Source organism: Puccinia triticina, chromosome 13A (assembly GCF_026914185.1).
Source record: "Puccinia triticina chromosome 13A, complete sequence".
In the NCBI taxonomy this organism is placed as follows: domain Eukaryota; kingdom Fungi; phylum Basidiomycota; class Pucciniomycetes; order Pucciniales; family Pucciniaceae; genus Puccinia; species Puccinia triticina.
In genome coordinates this window covers 2,542,961-2,563,262 of record NC_070570.1, presented here as the reverse complement: position 1 = coordinate 2,563,262, position 20,302 = coordinate 2,542,961, and the positions used below count along the sequence as shown (strand labels likewise).

The window sequence follows — 20,302 nt, the reverse complement described above, 5'->3', positions numbered from 1 at the left end:
ATAGGGCATATTGGTGGAGAGGCTGGGGGAGGAGCTATAAAAATTTTAAAAACCTCTCAGCCAAATGAACTTTCTGCTCCCGCGTAAAATTTGGGATAATGCGCAAGTCCCTCCCTGCGGGAGGGGCGGCTTCGCCGCCAGCCACAGCGCTCCCACCAGGGGGGACTTGTGTTAAGTTAGAGCCACTTCGTTACATATAACTTTCCGGCTCTTGTATTTTTGATATTATAGAGGTCTATCCCAACGAAATCCTTGTCTCAACTTTGGATATGCATATATGCGCAATGTCAAATCAAAACTACACTTGAGAAAAAAACCCTTGTAAGCCTCCTTGGGGCCTATACTTTGTAAAATGGGTGACCCTTTTGGGTTCAGCTTTCCAAGTGGTACGTACTCTTGTACAGAAACTGTAACACTTGGAAAAGAAAGTAATTGCTGCCCTAATATTTTTGAAATATTCTTTATATCTCAATGGAAATCTTGGATGCATGATATCATTAGGGCTGCGCTTCATGGCTGGCCCCAAAAATATTGAAGAGTAATCACAAAGCCCACAGATTTTTTTTGGGGGGACATGGGAAATGATGCTATCCCATATGTTTGGCATCCCATCAAGCTTCATAAGCTTCATGTCTTGAGCTGACACTCAAGTATTACCCCAGCCATTGGGCATATTTTAGTCCAACCCAAAATTTCCCTGTAATTTACGCTTCCCATTCCAGAAATTAATTTGGGTTGTCTTTTGTCCATAAAAATCCCAAACAGTAGCTGCTCTGGTCTGATGAGTATCAAACTATCACCTAATTAAGTGTTATTTTTATAATTGGGGATCATATTGGTTTTTCTTCAACTATATCTGAACCGGGGATAATGTTTATTTCATGATATTGATACCATTCTGATCAGAAGAGTTGCGAGATTCATTTGGGCCAGCCTTTGCCCATTCAAATCACAAAATGTGGCAGCTACAGTCTCATGAGTCTCAAAATATCACTGAATTGGGCTTTTCTTTCTGTTTCTGCCACTATATCTCAACTGGGAATGATGATTATTTCATGATATTGGTACCAGAATATTCATCCATTTCCTAAGATTAATTTGGTATAGCTTTCATGTATGGAAATTCCAAAAAGGAGCTGCTATAGTCTGATTAGTCTTGAAATATTGCCTGAATGGGTATTTTTTGGTGTTTCGGCCACTGTATCTCAACCTGCAATGGGAATGATTTCATGATGTTGATACCATTATGATAAGAGATTTTGAAAGATTAATTTGGGTCAGCTCTTGCCCATGAAAAACCCAAAATGTGGCAGCTACAGTCTCATGGGTCTCAAAAAATCACCAAATTAGGTTTTTCTTTGTGTTTCTGCCACTATATCTCAAGCAGGAATGTTGATTGTTTCATGATATGGGTACCAGAATATTCTTGAATTTCCAAAGAGTATTTTGGTGTAGCTTTCATGGATTAAAATCCCAAAAACAAGCTGCTGAAGTCTGATTAGTTTCAAAATATTGCCTTTCTTTTTTTTTTTTAGGTGTTTCTGCCACTGTATCTGAACCGGGGCTAACACTTGTTTCATGATATTGATACCATTATAATGAGAGATGTTGAGAGAGTAATTTGGGTCAGCTCTTGACCATGAAAATCCCAAAATGTGGCAGCTACAGTCTCATGAGTCTCAAAATATCACCAAATTGGGCTTTTCTTTCTGTTTCTGCCACCATATCTCAACCGGCAGTGGTAATTATTTCATGATATTGGTACAAGAATGTTCATCCATTTCCAAAGAGTATTTTGGTGTAGATTTCATTGATTAAAATCCCAAAAACAAGCTGCTAAAGTCTGATTAGTTTCAAAATATTGCCTAATTGGGTATTATTAGGTGTTTCTGCCACTGCATCTGAACCGGGGCTAACATTTATTTCATGATATTGATACCATTATAATGAGAGATGTTGAGAGAGTAATTTGGGTCAGCTCTTGACCATGAAAATCCCAAAATGTGGCAGCTACAGTCTCATGAGTCTCAAAATATCACCAAATTGGACTTTTATTTCTGTTTCTGACACTATATCTCAACTGGTAATGGTGATTATTTCATGATATTGGTACCAGAATATTCATCCATTCCCAAAGATTATTTTGGTATGCCTTTCATGTATGGAAATGGCCAAAAGGAGCTGCTATAGTCTGATTAGTCTCAAAATATTGCCTAATTGGGTATTTTTTGGTGTTTCTGCCACTGTACCTCAACCCGCAATGGGAATTATTTCATGATATTGATACCATTATGATAAGATATTTTGATGTATTAATTTGGGTCAGCTCTTGCCCATGAAAACCCCAAAATGTGGCAGCTACAGTCTCATGGGTCCCAAAAAAACCACCAAATTAGGTTTTTCTTTGTGTTTCTGCCACTATATCTCAACCAGGAATGGTGATCATTTCATGATATTGGTACCAGAATATTCATAAATTTCCAAAGATTATTTTGGTATAGCGTTCATGGATTTAAATCCCAAAAAGGAGCTGCTATAGTCTACTTAGTCTCAAAATATTGCCTAATTGGGAATATTTTGGTGTTTCTGCCACTGTATCTGAACCGGGGCTAACATTGATTTCATGATATTGATACCATTATAATAAGACATGCTGAGAGATTAATTTGGGTCAGCTCTTGACCATGAAAATCCCAAAATGTGGCAGCTACAGTCTCATGAGTCTCAAAATATCACCAAATTGGGCTTTTCTTTCTGTTTCTGCCACCATATCTCAACCGGCAATGGTGATTATTTCATGATATTGGTACCAGAATGTTCATCCATTTCCAAAGAGTATTTTGGTGTAGCTGTCATGGATTGAAATCCCAAAAAGGAGCTGCCATGGTCTAATTAGTCTCAAAATGTTGCCTAATTGGGTATTTTTAGGTGTTTTGGCCACTGTATCTGAACCGGGGCTCACATTTATTTCATGATATTGATACCATTATAATAAGAGATGCTGAGAGATCAATTTCAGCCAGCTCCTGACCATGAAAATCCCCAAATGTGGCAGCTACAGTCTCATGCGTCTCAAAATATCACCAAATTGGGCTTTTCTTTCTTTTTCTGCTACTATATCTCAACCAGGAATGGTGATTGTTTCATGATATTGGTACCAGAATATTCATCCATTTCCAAAGATTATTTTGGTATAGATTTAATGTATGGAAATGCCCAAAAGGAGCTGCTATAGTCTTATTAGTCTCAAAATATTGCCTAATTGGGTATTTTTTGGTGTTTCTGCCACTTTATCTCAACCTGAAATGAGAATGATTTCATGATTTTGATACCATTATGATAAGAGATTTCAAGGGATTAATTTGGGTCAGCTCTTGCCCATGAAAAACCCAAAATGTGGCAGCTACAGTCTCATGTGTCTCAAAAAATCACCAAATTAGGGTTTTCTTTGTGTTTCTGCCACTATATCTCAACCTGGAATAGTGATCATTTCATGATATTGGTACCAGAATATTCATAAATTTCCAAAGATTATTTTGGTATAGCTTTCGTGGATTGAAATCCCAAAAAGGAGCTGCTATAGTCTAATTAGTCTCAAAATATTGCCTAATTGGGTATTTTTTGGTGTTTCTGCCACTGTATCTGAACCGGGGCTAACATTTATTTCATGATATTGATACCATTATAATAAGACATTCTGAGAGATTAATTTGGGTCAGCTCTTGACCATGAAAATCCCAAAATGTGGCAGCTACAGTCTCATGAGTCTCAAAATATCACCAAATTGGGCTTTTCTTTCTGTTTCTGCCACCATATCTCAACCAGCAGTGGTAATTATTTCATGATATTGGTACCAGAATGTTCATCCATTTCCAAAGAGTATTTTGGTGTAGCTTTCATGGATTGAAATCCCAAAAAGGAGCTGCCATGGTCTAATTAGTCTCAAAATATTGCCTAATTGGGTATTTTTAGGTGTTTCTGCCACTGTATCTGAACCGGGGCTCACATTTATTTCATGATATTGATACCATTATAATTAGACATGTTGAGAGATTAATCTGGGTCAGCCTTTGCCCATTCTAATCACAAAATGTGGCAGCTACAGTCTGACAAGTCTCAAAATGTCACAAAATTGGGTATTTTTGTTGTGTTTCTGCCACACTATCTCAACCGTGAATGGTGATTGTTTCATTATATTGGTACCAGGATAATCAGCAGCTACCAAAGATTAATTTGGGATATATTTTTTCTATGAAAATCCCAAAAAGGAGCTGCTTCAGTGTCAAGCTTTCACCTAATTGGGGAACTTATTGTTGTTTCTGCCACAGCTAGATCTTAACCGGGGATAATATTTATTTCATGATATTGGTACCATTATGACCAGCAATTTTTGCAGATTAATTTGAGTCAACATTTCCCCATTCAACTCACAAAATGTGGCAGACAGAAAAAAAACTGCAGTGTTATTTCTGCCTACCTTCATTCCTGTAGTTGCGCGGGGACAAAACGGGGCTGTTTCTGCCCATTTTGGTGCCCAGGAGGTGTTAGCATAGACAAAAGGTACCCCAACAGTCCGTGAAAAAACAACTGCTCACGCTATGCTAGCGCTTTCTTCGCGCTTTTTCTTTTTGCATATCATCAGAGATACCATAGTACAAATGACTGGCTTCTGTTGAAACATTCATTGAGACAATGATGAATAAAATCCTGGCCCCAAGAAAAAGGAGCTCTTCAAAATTACCCTTGCACCGTGCAGCCATAGCATTGGATGGAAATCACTAACTACATCAGGCCAATTCTAAGACCCATCTCACACAATGCACGATGTCTACGTCTGTCACTGTAATCCTCGCTGCCAGTCCAACCACTGGTGTTCGAGTGCCCCAATCTTCTTTCGAAATGAGCCTGTTTCTTCATATCCGATTGAGATCGGCTTGACGATGCTGCCAGAGCTACCCTTTTGTTTGTTTGCAAGTGGGTTGTGTAAATGTAAATCCATCCTTCCCTTTCTTTGAAAACGCCGGAAGTTTATCAGAAATACCATTGTAATTACTAGCTGCTGTTGAAACATTCATCGAGGCAATGATGAATAAAATCCTGGCTCCAAGAAAAAGAGCTACCCTTAATTTGTTTGTTTGCATATATTAAAAGTGGGTTGCATGTAAATCCATCGTTCCCTTTCTTCAAAAACGCAGGAAGTTACGTGGCCTCACTTGCCCAGAAATTACATGATGCTTCGACTGGGCCTGTCCACCAGTCTTCGTGTTGTGTTGGTATTCAGCTTGGTACTATAGATTTCTATCCCCAATCCTAACATACTTCAGCGTCAATTTCATCCTTCAGCGTCAATTTCATCCTTCAGCGTCAATTTCATCCCAAACCTCATCCCATCCGGACCCAGCCCAATCCCATCACAACATTTCTATGCTAAATTATTATATCTCATCACAACATTTCTAAATTACTGGATACCATGAGTCTACCTAATCGTTCCGATCAATCTAGCGCGTCCAATCTACCTAATCGTTCCGGTCAATCTAGCGCGTCCGAAGACAATGCACCAAGTCCGTTCCATCCTTTTCCTATCTGCTAATAAGATCCCTGCAAGTGAGCAAGGCTGATCATGAACTACGTTGAAAGAAAATTCAAAGGCGCGTCTCATGGTCCTTGTAGGGAATGCAGCCAAACTTGACCAAGAATCGGCTTGAAAGCTTTTACCTCGTCAAGTACTCCAAGACTTGTACAAGTTGAGTATTCAGGAATGCGAAAAGGCGGAAAAGGCGGGAAAGGTGGAAGACGAAAGGAACGCCGCGATAAATCAAGACCCCAAAGATCCCGCACCCCAAATGGGTATCATGGTCAATGAGGATGGTGAGCTTCCGTTCTTCATATCAGGTCTCCTAGTTTGCTAATTAATACTCTAAAATTTGTAGGTGAAATAGTTGAAGGCCCCTTTCCATTGGTTCAAATTAGACTTTTGCCAGATGTAAAGAACAATCACGGCGAACATGCCGGGAATATGGAGACGGATGACGCAGAGCCCAACCAAGAGGGTCAGTAATTGTTGATAATGCTGGCTGTTTCGTGATTGATACTGAGGTTGCTACCAGACGTCACCAATTCCAATGAGCCCCTCACCGAGATCGAGTTGGATCGGGTCGTTGCTACCCTCTTCAAAAACGGTTTTATCAAAGGCTTGCCTGCGCATCACCAAGCGCAGGTCCTCAAGAAGATTACCGCACCGCCGGAGGCCGGTGAGCCTAGCCAGGATGCTGCGACGGAGGCCGGTGAGCCTAGCCAGGATGCTGCGACGGAGGCTGGTGAGCCTAGCCGGGATGCTGCGACGGAGGCCGGTGAGCCTAGCCGGGATGCTGCGACGGAGGCCGGTGAGCCTAGCCGGGATGCTGCGACGGAGGCCGGTGAGCCTAGCCAGGATGCCGCGACGGAGGCCGGTGAGCCTAGCCAGGATGCTGCGACAGAGGCCGGTGAGCCTAGCCAGGATGCTGCGACGGAGGCCGGTGAGCCTGATGCTGCTAACAAAGGTTAGTCAGCAATGATGCTCATTCAATCTATCGCTGTTTGTCTGACTTGATTTCCCCCTGGACTTTACAGGTTCCAATGAGCCTCTCAACCCGGTCCAGCTTGAGTGGGCCATTCGGACCCTTTTGACAACAGGCATGGTCAGCGGATTGACTCCGCGCCATCAAGACCAAATATTCAACACCCTCGCTCAAAGACCCGGATATAGCGAGCCCATTGAACTCCGGTACGTCGAAGGTCCTGACGGCAATGGAGTCCCGGCCGATGAGCGGACTCAATACGTACACAATCGATTCCCACAAATTCAGATCACTTGGGTCTATGAATCCAACAGTGACTGATGAACGTTACTTTAGAGCGCTTTAGAGAAATCATTAGCTTTTTATTATGTAGTACCTCTTTGATTCTTGTCTGGTCTGATCGATTTTCCATCTCGTATACCTCACTAAGTTGACTTGACGTGTAGTAGTTCCTCAATTATGTGCGGTCTGATTGTCTTCAGTTTTATCTTCCCCATAGCTCAATGAACTTCAGAGTTGACTTGAGATTGAATTTATAGGTCATAACTTGATCAATCATTTTCAATCAATTTTGTTTTCCAAAGCGAGAGAGAGCACGAGAGCGAGATAAGACAGCTGCAAAAAAGGCAAAAAAAAGTCCAAGGCAGTTTCAAAAAGAGAGAAGACTGCGAAGAGCTTTCACTTGAGCTACCTATTAAGGCATTTCAAGTATCAAATTCCAGCTAGACAGCAAGGGCCAAAGCAGGTGGTTAATGGGTGAATGTTGAAGTAGTTAAAAACATTGAAATGGTGGATAAGGAGAGATTGAAGCCGGTGGGAATCACGAGATCAGGTCAGGAAATAAAGAGGATACAAAATTGCCCCAAGCATATTCTAGCGACATCACTTGTAGAACAATCCACGCCCAAGTAAGCCGATCATGAGTCAGATTTAGAAGAATATAAAGGTTTGATCCAAGGGAAAAAAAACAGACCAATTGTTTCTCCATGTCCATGATTACGGAGATATACCCAGCAGTGACGATGCACTGTCTCATTTCGCGCGACAATCCTTGGAGTTCTTGATCTTCGTTGAATCGCCTGTGGCTCTCTCCCTCCACCAACTCGATGGCAACTCCGTGGTTAAGCCAATAATCGAAGTCGATCAATGCAAGTTGTGTGCACGCCGCGATCATTTTGGTGCCAATCTTCGCCATGGTGCTGTGGAGAGCCTCTTTTTCGCCAATGAACCACTTTCTTTTGATTTCGTTCAAACCATCATACTTTTTTAGGAAATGTCCCATCTCGAGTGCACCCTCCCGCATATTCTTTGCAAGGCCTTCCTGGATTCAACTAAAACTATCTTCACAATTCGCAGCCTCTGCACGTTTGACACGTCCTTGGAGATCTTTCACCATTTTCACCAGACGGCCAAAGCGCTTCGTACTAAAGTAACTGCCGTTATTGGAGGCCCCAGAAACCAAGCTGGCCCTTTTCTTCCACATGTCCACGTAGTTTGCTAATGCGTGGCCAGACAATATGTCAGCTTTCACTTCTAGCTGCTTATTCAATTAAATCAAATCTTAATACTCACGGCCAATGCAAACGTGTTTGGTTGTCGTGTTTTGATGGGTTTTGTAGGAGATTGATGAACCAGTTGGCGCGCAGATTTTGAATTGACGTGTGCAAGCTAGCCTTTCTTCCAAGATTATGATGACTTGTAAAGATATTCTAAAATGATCACCGCCTTCAAGCATATGTCTTTACACATGTTTACACATATTTATACGACTTATGCAATATTTTTATCTTTACACATATTTATACGACTTTATCTTTTTTTGCTGTCAATCGCGCTTATCCCAGACAGCCATTTGCCACCAATGGGCTTCCGCCACAAGCTGTTACACTAAAAGTTACGCAAAGCACAAGAAATAAACATGATAATTAATTCTATAACATCTGGAGAGACAACATGACAAAAAAAAATTACGAGCGGTCTAAGGATACAAGTGCAATAGTTTCAAAGTTGAATTCATTTGAAAGTTGACCGGGGTTGTATCTGATCCAAGCACAGTGACAAAGGATATCACTCGCATGAAACAAGATTGAAGTGTCTTGCGTGTTTGACATGCAAAGAGAGACTTGCATGTAATCATATTTACTAGATAACTGGCTATATGGATTGATGTTGTCAAGTCAAACTGGCGTCAATGGTTTGGCAAGAAGAAATAAATCTGTCTGAAATTTACCGTTAGGCATACGTTGGGAATGTTGAAATATTGATTGGATTTGTCCATAGGCTACCTGCAGCCTTGGTTTGAAAGCAACAATACTGTTGTCCTCGTTTACGTCGTGCGCTGAATAAATAACGTCATCAATGCAATGAGTTTTCAAAAATTCGACTTGAGAGGAGACGGGTGAATACTGGAGGCGGGTTTGATGGTCTTTTTGAGAGTACTCTGATGATGAAGCCCATGTTACATTTGGAAGCGAAAAGTTGTCATTGAGTTTTGAAATTAAAAGATCAAACTCTCGAGGGTCCAGAAACATTTGAGGCGTTTTACTAATTATCTCCGGCTCAAACGGAACGGCATCATACAAAGATCAAAGTTGTCCGATATACAGTTGAATCGATGCCGGAAGGCCGGGTGTGTCTAAGAAAGTCCTGAGATTCCCGAGCTGACAAAATTTATTCATGAAAGTGATTTCCATTTGACCTGGATTCATATGGTGAAGCAAAATGAGTATTAGTATCAAAAATGATCAAATCATGCGATTGATATCTATGAGACCTACTGAGTCGGTTATTATCATGAGTTTTCAATATATCACCCATAAGACGCTCCATTGGGAATGACCACCCTGCTTGAGTTGGTCCGAATCTCTCAAGACAGTCAGCTAGATGTATGGCCATATGGTGATTTGGAGCAAGATTAATATCTGGAAAGAGTACCAAGCAGCTTTCAAGGTAAACTTGTATGTGATGGCGATAGGCGTTGATGTGACTGGTGCTGGTTGAGCGTGCAGTGGCAATGTTGACTAGAGAAACCAGGTGCGCGAAGTTATGGAGGAGAGATTGCTGTTCCGGATCCGACACATTCCAAAGGGCTGGCAACACGAGTGTTAATTGAATGACAAACAGATTCCTCCACTCATTGGCTTTGAGTCGCCCAAAAGAGGCCTTTCCACGTGCTGGTATTGTACGCTTAATCCAGGTGGGGCAATGGATTTGAGGAAGCATTGTGTTGATACGAGATACAAATTGATTGTCGAACACAACACTGTCGGAGGGCGGCGTCCACTCATTGTTCCATCCATCGTCTATCAAGGGGTCAGAGTTGAGATCTTCAGGTCAATCATGTGTGGCATAAGGGTTGAACGTAAGATCACCGGGATCAGTACTTGGGTAGCAAACGTTCAGTATTGTAGGGCCGGTTGAGGGTTCAGGGTCTGTAGCAGGCACTGGCGTTTTCGAGCGGCGTGATTTTGCCCTTTTCTTTGAATTCTGTTTGATATCCTTCGCTAGATCGTCCTCTTCGCAGGCTGGAATATTTTGTGGCCCAGCTGTTTCAGACATGCACCAGAATCGTCGGCAGTGCCAATTGAGTAATCCAAGAAGAAGGTTATGCATAGCATCCACCATGTGGTAATCAATGATGTTCCAATATTCCAGTTTGAGAAGCACCAAATATCGCACACCCCGTTGGTCAAGAAGAATTTTCCGTTTGTTTAGAGTTTTGGTCTGATTATATTCTGAAGCCCAAATCTGATGTTCCTCAAGAGTGCGTTTTGGCCAAGTGGTTTGATCGATGTTTGTAATATTTTTTCTTGTAATCAAACGGTAAGAGCACATGCGATTGGCCGCAAAACTGGCAAAGCCCAGTGTACGACGCAAAGCTGGAAGATCAGAAAAGAAAGGTAACAAGGCAGCAAAGATATGTCGTCCCGATGGCTTCCGGTAGGTCTGAGAAAGATGCAACCCGGAATTCCAAAGAGTGGCAAGTTGCTTGACGATTGGTTTGAGGATTGAGTTCACAAATTCAAGAGATGGCTCCTTAGGCCCTGGAGCAATTCCTACCAGGAAAGTGTTTTCGGGTTTGCGCCGGATTTTGTGGGGTAGGCTGAGACACACAAGGACTAAGAATGTTACTGAAACATGTTTGCCCAAGACTCGGTTACCATAAGGATTAATCCCGTCAGTAAACATTCCAAATACAATATTCTCGCTTCGAGCGGTGAACTGATTGCTATCGCGCCCGCTGAACTCCTTCCAACAGCGAGAATCTTGAATGTCTTCAACGTGGTGAGGGTCGTACGGTTTTCGGGATCGTGAGGCGCTGAGATCCAAGGCATCTTCAATATCTGGCCTCAAAAAGAATCGGGCAAGCCAGTGGAACAAGTCCTGCGTAGCATACTGGCAAATAGGGGTGCGATCAGCCTGCGATTTGAAGAGCGGCTCGTTGCAGACAGAAAAATCGGTAATATTTGGGTCTGCTGTGGTATTGGTTGTTGAATCTTTTGTTGTATCGGATTGGTTAGTGATTTTTTTCGATTGTTCAGTCTTCTTTTGGGTTTGGTTTTTTTTTATTTTGGGTTTTTTAGTCCTCTTGATGGATTTATTGTTTTTATCGTGCTCTTTTCGAATGTAAGAGTTGGTACAATGATCGGGTGCGTTTTTGTGGTGGTAGAGCGCAAAGCAACCTCGGCAGCAAACATAAAGGTTGAGGCGAGGATCGAGTTGAAGCCAGTCTACAAGCGTGCGGACATCGGTAGGTATATCTTTGATGGAAATTTGCTCAGAGATTCCCAGTTGCCGAGGTTGTTGCTGAAGAACACCGTACGAGAGAGTGATTTCGGCAAGATCTCTTTGAGATTTCAAGATGTACAAAGATACGCTGACTGAAGTGTGATTGATGACGTGCAGGAATGCGGTAGCAAGGCAAGAATATAAAATCACAGGATGGGTAAAGGAGAAGCGCTGAACATTGAATGAACCTGTCGATTAAACATTGTTAGCGCCTAATCATTAACTAGCCTAAAAAAATTGTTACATACTGCAAGGATATCCGGTATTAGTGTTCAGCCCCTGTATTTGAGATTGCACTAGGTTCAAGGCGGATGATTCGGCTTGATCTTGATGAGTGTTTGTTTGGCTGGACTCATTGGGATTGTCGGGCTCGTCGGAATGGTCGGACTCGTCAGACTCTTCAGAATTGTCGGATTCTGACTCGGAATATTCTTGGGATCGGGTGGCAGAACTTGATCAGTGATCGGTATCCACAATGAAAAATAGAGAGACCATTTCTCCAGACTTACCGACTCAAGATCTTTCCTCCATGGGCCTTCTATCCTGCTTCATTGAATCATTTATCGCATGCTGTTTGACTATCCTTACGCTTAACTCCACACCTGATTGTATCTCGCCGTCTGCATTCTGAAAGGAGTGAGTGCTACACTTGGAACAGCAACAGATCTTGGTCTGTACTCGGGATTCTCTTTTGGGTGCCATAGAAGTGCGGGGATCCAGGGCGATATTGATTGTGGCGCGAAATGAGGAAATGTAGTGGTTAGCAAATCGTACCTGGTACCAAGAAGTAGCAAAGGAAAGGAAAAGTCAGTCACGATGCTGATGAAATGTGATAAAAAGGGGAAGTTGAACCTGGTACTTTTGGCATGACGTTGGACTCTTTCCGGGGTAAATATATATATGTATTCTGTACCCGCGCACCGAACTTCTTGCGCGCAGAGCATAAGCCAGCCCGGGGGACCGGCGCGCGGGGGGCGCCTCGCCAGGCGAGCTTATCTATTACAAGAAGTTGGCTCTTCGAAGCCCAGCGCCTAAACAAACACACAGCCACCCGGATCCCAAATCATCATCATCACCAGCCATCACCCACCGCCCAAAATGATAGACTTGACGATCTCTGAACGTTCCCCATGTTTTCGCAATCGACTAGCATCGATGTTCTTTGACCGATTTCACCAGTCACTAGTGGAAGAATGGCTGGAACAATATCATGCACAGCGTGGGTTCATTTCAATCATCATGTTACCAATAGTGAGCTTACAATTCTTTTTGCATTTTGGAATGTTCTCATTCGTCTGGTCATAGCCATCGTCCATTGTCTCGATGTGGCTTCATCTTCTGCAGCTTAACTGGTGAGCTGTTAACTTTCCAGGCTAAATATCAACGCTTTTTTCTTCAAAAAGAAAATTACCAGTCAGAAAGAAAAAAGTAGGTCTTGACTTTAGAATAATAGTATTTCACTTCTGACCAAATGATTTTCCTTCCATCAAACAATCTCGCCTCGTGGATAAGTCCTGTTTTGACTTGCAGCAGCCTTACTGGCAACATTTGGCCTTGATCGTGATCGCGTAAGCAGCTCTCTATCTTGGCTACTTGTGCCGAAAAACAGCAGGAAAGAAACGCTTGGCAAAATCATGCCAATTTTCGGCGGTTTTGACATCTTGAATAATCTCAATCCAGCTGGATTGCTTTTCTCTCCGAATCAAAAAAAAACTTACCTCTCGAATACCTACAAACCTATTCAGCGGTCTTATCGGCTACTATTTTGTCTCACTATTTCGTCTCAGACCAAAGTATTTCATCGGTAAGCTTTTCTTTATCCAGTTTATAATGCTTTTTGAAAAAAAAAACTTGAACAAAAATAGATAATAAATAAAGAGAAAAACGACTGCTTTGACTGACTTCTCTTCCTCCCGCATACAAAATATCACTTTATAAATATTATACCTCTTGATCATCAGTTCTGGCACCTTGATTCAGCCAATTAAAATGGTATGTGTTTTTTCTCCATTCTGCTTGAATCTAACTAAAGCATTTTTGTAGATTTCTAGAGAAAATCTCAACCAAGGCAACGACGAACAGCAGCTTCCAACCGCGCGTCAAGACCCTACTGGGCCCACATTTGCCACGATAGAGAACCGAGACCGATCCGACGTGGATCACGAGGATCAAGATCAATCGGACTTCGGAAGCGATGAGGAAGAAGAGGAAGATTCGGGATACAACTCTGAAACTTTGGGCGAAGAAGATACAGACAAATCGGACAAGGCGTCTGCAACCGAAGAGAGCTCTACTGAAGAAGCCGATTTGGAGAGTGGTGTTAACATGGAAGAAAGTGATGCGGACGAAGATGAAGAACTAGATGAAGACGAGCTGAGCAGCATTGTCTCCGAAGATATTTTGATTCAAGACCATCACAACGGGTTAAATAGCGAGAGCGAATCCGAAGAAAACAATCTGATCACGGCCGAGAATACCAACATGGAAGAAGTTGATATGACCGATGATGAAGACTTTGACGGATTGTTCACCGACTTGGAGTCTGACGGGAATCGATCTGAAACTACTGCCGCCTCAACCTGTACCGATTCCAACATGAATGCGGAGGATTCTGACGATGAATTTTGAATTTCTCACTTCTGAACTGATCGAAAGCAAAATACGAATGATGATCTTGTCAGATGTTGGTAGAATTTCAGCTTATCCCCACCTGACCTCTGCTAAGCAAGAAATTACTACCCATCCTTTTCAGAAATCTTGTTCAGGATTCCAATTACTCACCAGGGATGTTTCCATGGCACTTGCATGCAAGTGCTTTCATGTAACTTTTTTGAGTGAACCTTCCGTAACTTCTAGGAAGTAGGTATGGAGTTGGTTGTAAGGCATTTGGTTCTCAGTATGATGTTATGTGTAACTTGGGTTGATATATAAATCATTCATCATCCTCATGTGTTGTCAACGTCAAACGGATGTCATATCCTACTTATCATGGAAAACTTGTATTGCAAGAACAGTTGGGAATAATGTTATGTGTATATTTTGGACTTTCCCAATGTTCATTGCAACACTATCTTCAGCCCCAAACCTACAGCATATGCAGAAATATTATACGAAATAGATTATAGTTCAGTGATGAGAAATGATTTATTAGATGCAAAAAAAGACCTATTTTTAGATATGATCACAATTGTTTCAACTGGATTGGTTTGATTCACTTTAAGATCACATCAACAATACCAATCCAAATTAAAGCCCTATCCCTTTGTACATGTCTTACAAGATGTGAGTTCTTGAATTCAAAAATTTCAATGAGAGAAATTTGCAAGGATTGAGGTAATATAGATTATATTCCAATTCATCTTCAGGTATGGTTTGGAACATAGTTTACATTCAGGTGCAACCAGGAGGAAATTATTGTGGAACTTGAGGAGTCTCTTTTTGCAAGTAAGACTCAAATTAGATTTTGATATCCACACACCCTCAAGTGGAGATAAAGACTGATAGAGTTAGACTCGTTCAATGTGAGGAATTTATTTGCTTTCCATAGGAAGGAATTATCAAGCCAAGATACTCTGGGTGGGCACCTCCTCTCACAAATCAAATTCTCTGCATATCTATTATCTGTGAATTGGAATTTGGGTGTAATGGTTTTAAGGCACATTTCTTATCAACAATATAATTCCTTCTCATGTTTGACCTCATGAAAATGAAATCTTTCATGCCCCCCAATAAGGCATGCAGGGATTTTAGACAACATTGGCTGCAAATCTGCCTCCGTAAGAGCTACCACATCCATTTGATTTGCAAATATAACCTCTGCTTTCAAATGGAAGTTAGAGCAAGTGATGGACCAGAGTGAGTGTCTCATGATTCCCATTTCAATTTTTTGGAAGATTGAAAGGGTTATTTGAAGTTTCTTCTGAAGATTAGATGCAAAAGATTGGTTTGTCTGTAAATATGTTTTTGTTTGGAGACAAATAACTTTTCAGTATTGAATCCAATTGGTAGATTAAAGTCCATTTTAGACTGTTAAACAGTTCTGGTAGCCTCACATTTGGACTTACTTTGAAATGTGTCAAAATAAAATGAGCAAAGGCATGTGTAAGTTTTGTCTGGAAAGCTAGATATCAAATCAAAAATTTGGGGAACAAGAAGCTCAAGTAAAATTTAATTTGAAGACGTAAAAAGGCAAGCAAAGAGATAAAATTAAAGAAAGGAGAATTAAGCAGTCAGAAAATATGAGCAGACTACAACTTCTTCTGAGCATTTTCTATTTGTTTTTGTTGGCCGGCCACTTCAAGGGAGGGAGCGGTGCAATTAATGTAAGCAACTACAGCATTAGACATAGCTTCAGACATTTGACAAGAGAAACCTATACGAGTGTACTTGTCTGATGGAGAAGCTCCAGGAAGAGTCTGGTGTATGTGATCCCTGGACCTGAAAACACAGAGAGTAACACCCAAAAAATGGTGCAAGTCCAAGCAAAGCTGAAAATTCCTAAATGTGAATTGACCTCCTACCATATCAAACCCTTCATCAGCCAAAATTGGGTTGTCTTCTGAGGCGGTCCTTGGGTTGAAGATGGGAATCCAGCAAACAAGAGTCCAATGGTTGGCATCGGTGTCAACGTGGGGTCCGTTGTGGAAGTTGTACATGGTGAAGGGGAGAAAAGAGGCGAAGTCGAGAGCATCGTAAGGCATAGGATACTCCATGTGAGACATGGATGGCAAGTTGTTCTCGATGAGGGTTTTGCGGTACGATTCAAAGACGCCAGGGGCAAGGTGTTGGAGCTGGAGTGAGATGAAATCACCTGCTTCTTTGATTGAGGTTGCCTCATCTTTAGGATCGTACTTGGCCAGGATCATCATCTTGCGGAGTATACCAACAGAGAAATAACGTCCAAACGACTCTTTCTTACATCCCTTACGCCATCCATCAGCACACATCCATCCTTCCATTTGAGGCCCGTTGTTTTTCACCTGCTCAACATAATGCATCCTGTCAAAGAAGTGACAGACTAGTTTCTCCCAACCTTGAATCTCTTCTGGAGACATTGAATCAAAAGGGACATATTTGACCTTGCAGAATGCCGGCTGACCGCGAGGCGAGGCAATGCACGTTCCGTGAGTGAAGTGATGATACTGTTGTAGCGTTTCATTGCTGGTGATTGGTTCTGAGGGTTGGAGGTCTTCCTGGCGGCTAGGGGGCACAAGGTAGAAGTAGATGTGTTTGGTAGTGTTGTTGTCGTTGTTGTCGTTGTTGTCGTTGTTGTCGTTATTGTTGTTGTTGGGATCAGGAGGAGGAATGTTTTCTTTATTGACTTGTTCTGGAGTCTCACTAGTGGAGGCGGATGCTTGAAACGGGGAAACAGCAATTGCTTTCTTCAACGCCCATCGCTTAACGTTTTTCCCCAGGCGCACCCTTTTGCGGGATGAGTTCCTGTTTTGATACAAGTTAGTCAAGCCTTGGCATCTTGAGAAAGACATAGGTATACAGAGAAAAAATATTTGCGGGAAAGGGCCGGGTCTGAATAGATGCTCAGTCCAGCAGCACCAATCCTGCAGCAACCCTCCTCCAATAGACTGAGCATACACGGTGGTCAACCGGGCCTGAATGGATGCTCAGGCCAACAGCATTGACCACCTGCTCATAAACCAGCAATAATGTCAAGGAGGAAGGAAAATATTGCTTACTCTTCATCTCCATGGTCTGCAGATCGCTTGTTGGGTCCGCTAACGTTGACACTAGGATCCCGGGTGTTGAGCTGCGGAGGCACGGTTTTATGTTGGTTCTGCATTGCGGAATGAAGCGTGTTTTGTCTTTCGATGAAAGCTATGTGACAATAGTGTAAGGTTAGAAGAATCATACATATGTTAGCTTCCTGTAGCAAACGGTGATTTATTCATCATTATGTCATTTGATCAATTGATTCATTGATTGATCAATCGATCAATCTATTGAAAGGAAGGCAAGCCAATGCTTCAACTCACTTCCTTGTATGTAGGTATGTTGAACGATCGTTTGTTTTCACACTCTTGAAGCCAAAAAAGAAAGCCGGGTCCTAGTGATGACGCTGTCAGAGCCTGATCAAGGACATTGTTCAAAATGATACATATTGAAGCAAGGGAAGGTTTTTGTGTTAGCAACAATGAATGCTCAGAGTGGAAGGAGTACATACGAGGGGGTGAGATGAGAACGATTGGCCCTGAAAAAGACAAAGCATCATGGTCAGTTGGAGGATTAATTAATTGATCAATTAATGGGGAGGAAGCAAAGATTCTAAAGTTCGGAATGGAATGAAGAATGTTATACATACACAGTTTGCGAGTCAGGAGGAGCTGTTTACCTGCGGTTGCTTGAAAGATAAGTTGTACGCGCAAGCAATCGTGCGCGCGATTAATCGTTCGTTTGTTTGATTGTTTGATCGTTCGATCGTTTGTTTGTTTGATTGTTCAGTAGTTTGTTCATTTGATCGGTTGAATCGTTTGCTTGTTTGTTGCTCTGCAGCGAGGGAGATGAGCTACCAGTCAAGAAGGTTGATTGATTGGAGCAAGGCAGAGTGATGGTTGTTTTAGAAGTGCAGATGAGTTTTTGGAAGTGTTAATACTGACACATGAAGAGACCAGTCAGGATTTCTGAGTTCCAGCGAACTCGAGTTCCTGCAAATCGCGTTTGCTGCAACGTGGAGGGGGCTTGAGTTAAGCCATCTGGGAATCCTGAGTTCGAGGCACCCACTGTGCAATTTGGCTTGCTTCAGCAGGAAAGCAAATAAATTCAGGATTAATGTACCAACTCGCACAGCAATTCTGCACATTTCAACTGCAGAACCCACATTGGGCACTGCAAATTCACACTTAGGCTTCCATGGTGTTGAAACCAACCTGACAATTACCATCAAAAGGGTAATCCATACATGCTTCAATATGAGAGACAAAATAAGGAGAATACTTTTGCCAAGATACTAGATTAGAACAAATCGAAAAACTCAAGTTACACATGTGCAAAAGGTGAAAAAGGTCTCTATGAAATGGAAAGCTGGACAGATGCACAGATTTTCAAGTTAAAGCGGGCAGTGGCTGTTTCATTTCAAAGAGAATAATGAGATGTGTGATGCCGTGAATACTCTGCATGAGCAAAGATGTCGGCCAGCAAAGAAGTGTTTGCCTATTTCCAACAAACATTTGAAATTTATGCAATTTTAATCAAAAACTTGAATTGTTGCAAATACTTAAGAGAGATGACAGGAATTCCATGGTCCTCAATAATTACAGGGTACTCAAAACTGTACCAGCCTGCAAAGTGGGGTGCTTCGTGAGTGAGGAATTATGTAGTATACATATATAGGATTAGACAAGATCAGTGGGTCTATGATTTACAGGATGCTAGTTTCTGAAGCATACACATGAAAATTTGCATTGCGTGAAGACAATTTTGCTGTGCTTTTGATCAGTATTAAAGCAGAAGACATGTTCCACATAGTTCAACTGTTAATCAAATCCAACACTTCAACCTGATGAGAAGCCTCATAGTCATGAGGAAAAGGGACATTAACATAATCACATGACTTTTGGATGAGTTGAGATGTTTTTGAAAGAACCTTCCAGGAGAGAATAAAAATCTAAATCACTACTTTTGGTTTGCATAAGAATAACATGATCTTTCACATACAACTGAAATGAAGTAACACAATGCAAACAATCAACGTGAAATTGATGCACGGTGCTAGTGAAACAGAGAAATTCAAGTTTCATTTGCTTGATGGGAAAGCTGATGATACCCTTTTGGTGTGGCTTTTGCGGTGTTGGTGCAGTGGACTTTTATCAATTTTGAGATGAGCTGAAAATTGTGTGGCAAAAACAATCCAATACCTATACATGATATGGATTTATGAGTCTATAAATGGAATAGCCCCCCCCCTTAAAATCTTTTGCGGAGGAAGTATGAGATGCTATCCTGGAATCGAATACAAATCAATGCCTTCAGCTCTTGGTTCTGATTTTCCAATCTGTTTGGAGATGATTGCTTCAATGCAACTGTGAATTAGATATTGTTGAGGAGGTTTCAAATCACAAGAGGAAGATTTGAGGAGCTGGCACAATCAGGTTTGGATACATTGAAGTCAGGTCACTGTTAGTGTAGTTTGTTTGATCAAATAAACTAAACATGAAAAGACAAGGATGCTACGTTTTCATAGGCTTCTGACTTAACCATTCTGTGACAACATCATAGATTTTGGGGGGGATCTCCCCTGGAATATGCCAGCATTAAATTACTAGGCACTTTTTTTGGGATGTACTTGTATGTAACATTGAAAATCGTTGTGAAAAACTGGTATTAGACATTGGGTGAAAATATGTTGAAGGAGGTATATCCCTAAAAAAATTCATTTCAGACAGTTGGGATATGAATACAGGTACACAAGCATGCAGGTACTGTGCATTGAGATGAATTACGCTGTCAGGGAGTGTCAGTTGGGATATCACCCAACTGCAGTTCAAAACTGTGATACATGTTAACTGGCTAGCAAGAGGGGTGAACAATTTACATTTCTTTACCCCCTCCACTTCAAGAAGGGAAGGATAAGATGTATATATTGGACTGACATCAAATGGTGAACTGGCGTTTTATTGTCATATGAAAAATAGTGCTTCAACAGTTTTTATTTGAGGTGGGGGTGCTGGCTGAGGTTGAATCTTCCAGCACAGAAGGCTTGTCACCAAAACGTACGCGCGTACGTTTTGGTGACAAGCCCTAGCTATTCCATTTTGAGGCAGAAATATGCAGGGAATTGATTTTTTTGGGCAAAAATACGTGGTGAATTGATGTGTTTGGCCCTTATAGTTTACATAAAAATTATACAGGAGTGGAGATACCGGTCAAATTCATTTTGGACAAAGGCCTATCGTAGTTCAATGTGGTGTAAGCACTTCATTTGTGAATCATTTTCTCAAACA

General features: G+C 41.6%; 2 protein-coding genes across 2 annotated transcripts; both read left to right on the top strand.

Annotated features, from left to right (window-relative positions):
• Window positions 1-5,473: 5,473 nt before the first annotated feature.
• PtA15_13A256 (uncharacterized protein) lies at window positions 5,474-6,881 on the top strand (the record flags this gene model as incomplete). The annotated part of the gene is made up of 5 exons (XM_053162435.1): window positions 5,474-5,564; window positions 5,728-5,871; window positions 5,934-6,053; window positions 6,111-6,542; window positions 6,613-6,881. The coding sequence occupies 5 exons, from the start codon at window positions 5,474-5,476 to the stop codon at window positions 6,879-6,881; spliced, it is 1,056 nt and encodes a 351-aa protein (XP_053026411.1).
• Window positions 6,882-12,982: 6,101 nt separating this feature from the next.
• Window positions 12,983-13,976, top strand: PtA15_13A255 (uncharacterized protein; the record flags this gene model as incomplete). The annotated part of the gene is made up of 3 exons (XM_053162434.1): window positions 12,983-13,152; window positions 13,400-13,665; window positions 13,759-13,976. The coding sequence occupies 3 exons, from the start codon at window positions 12,983-12,985 to the stop codon at window positions 13,974-13,976; spliced, it is 654 nt and encodes a 217-aa protein (XP_053026410.1).
• Between the last annotated feature and the right edge of the window lie 6,326 nt (window positions 13,977-20,302).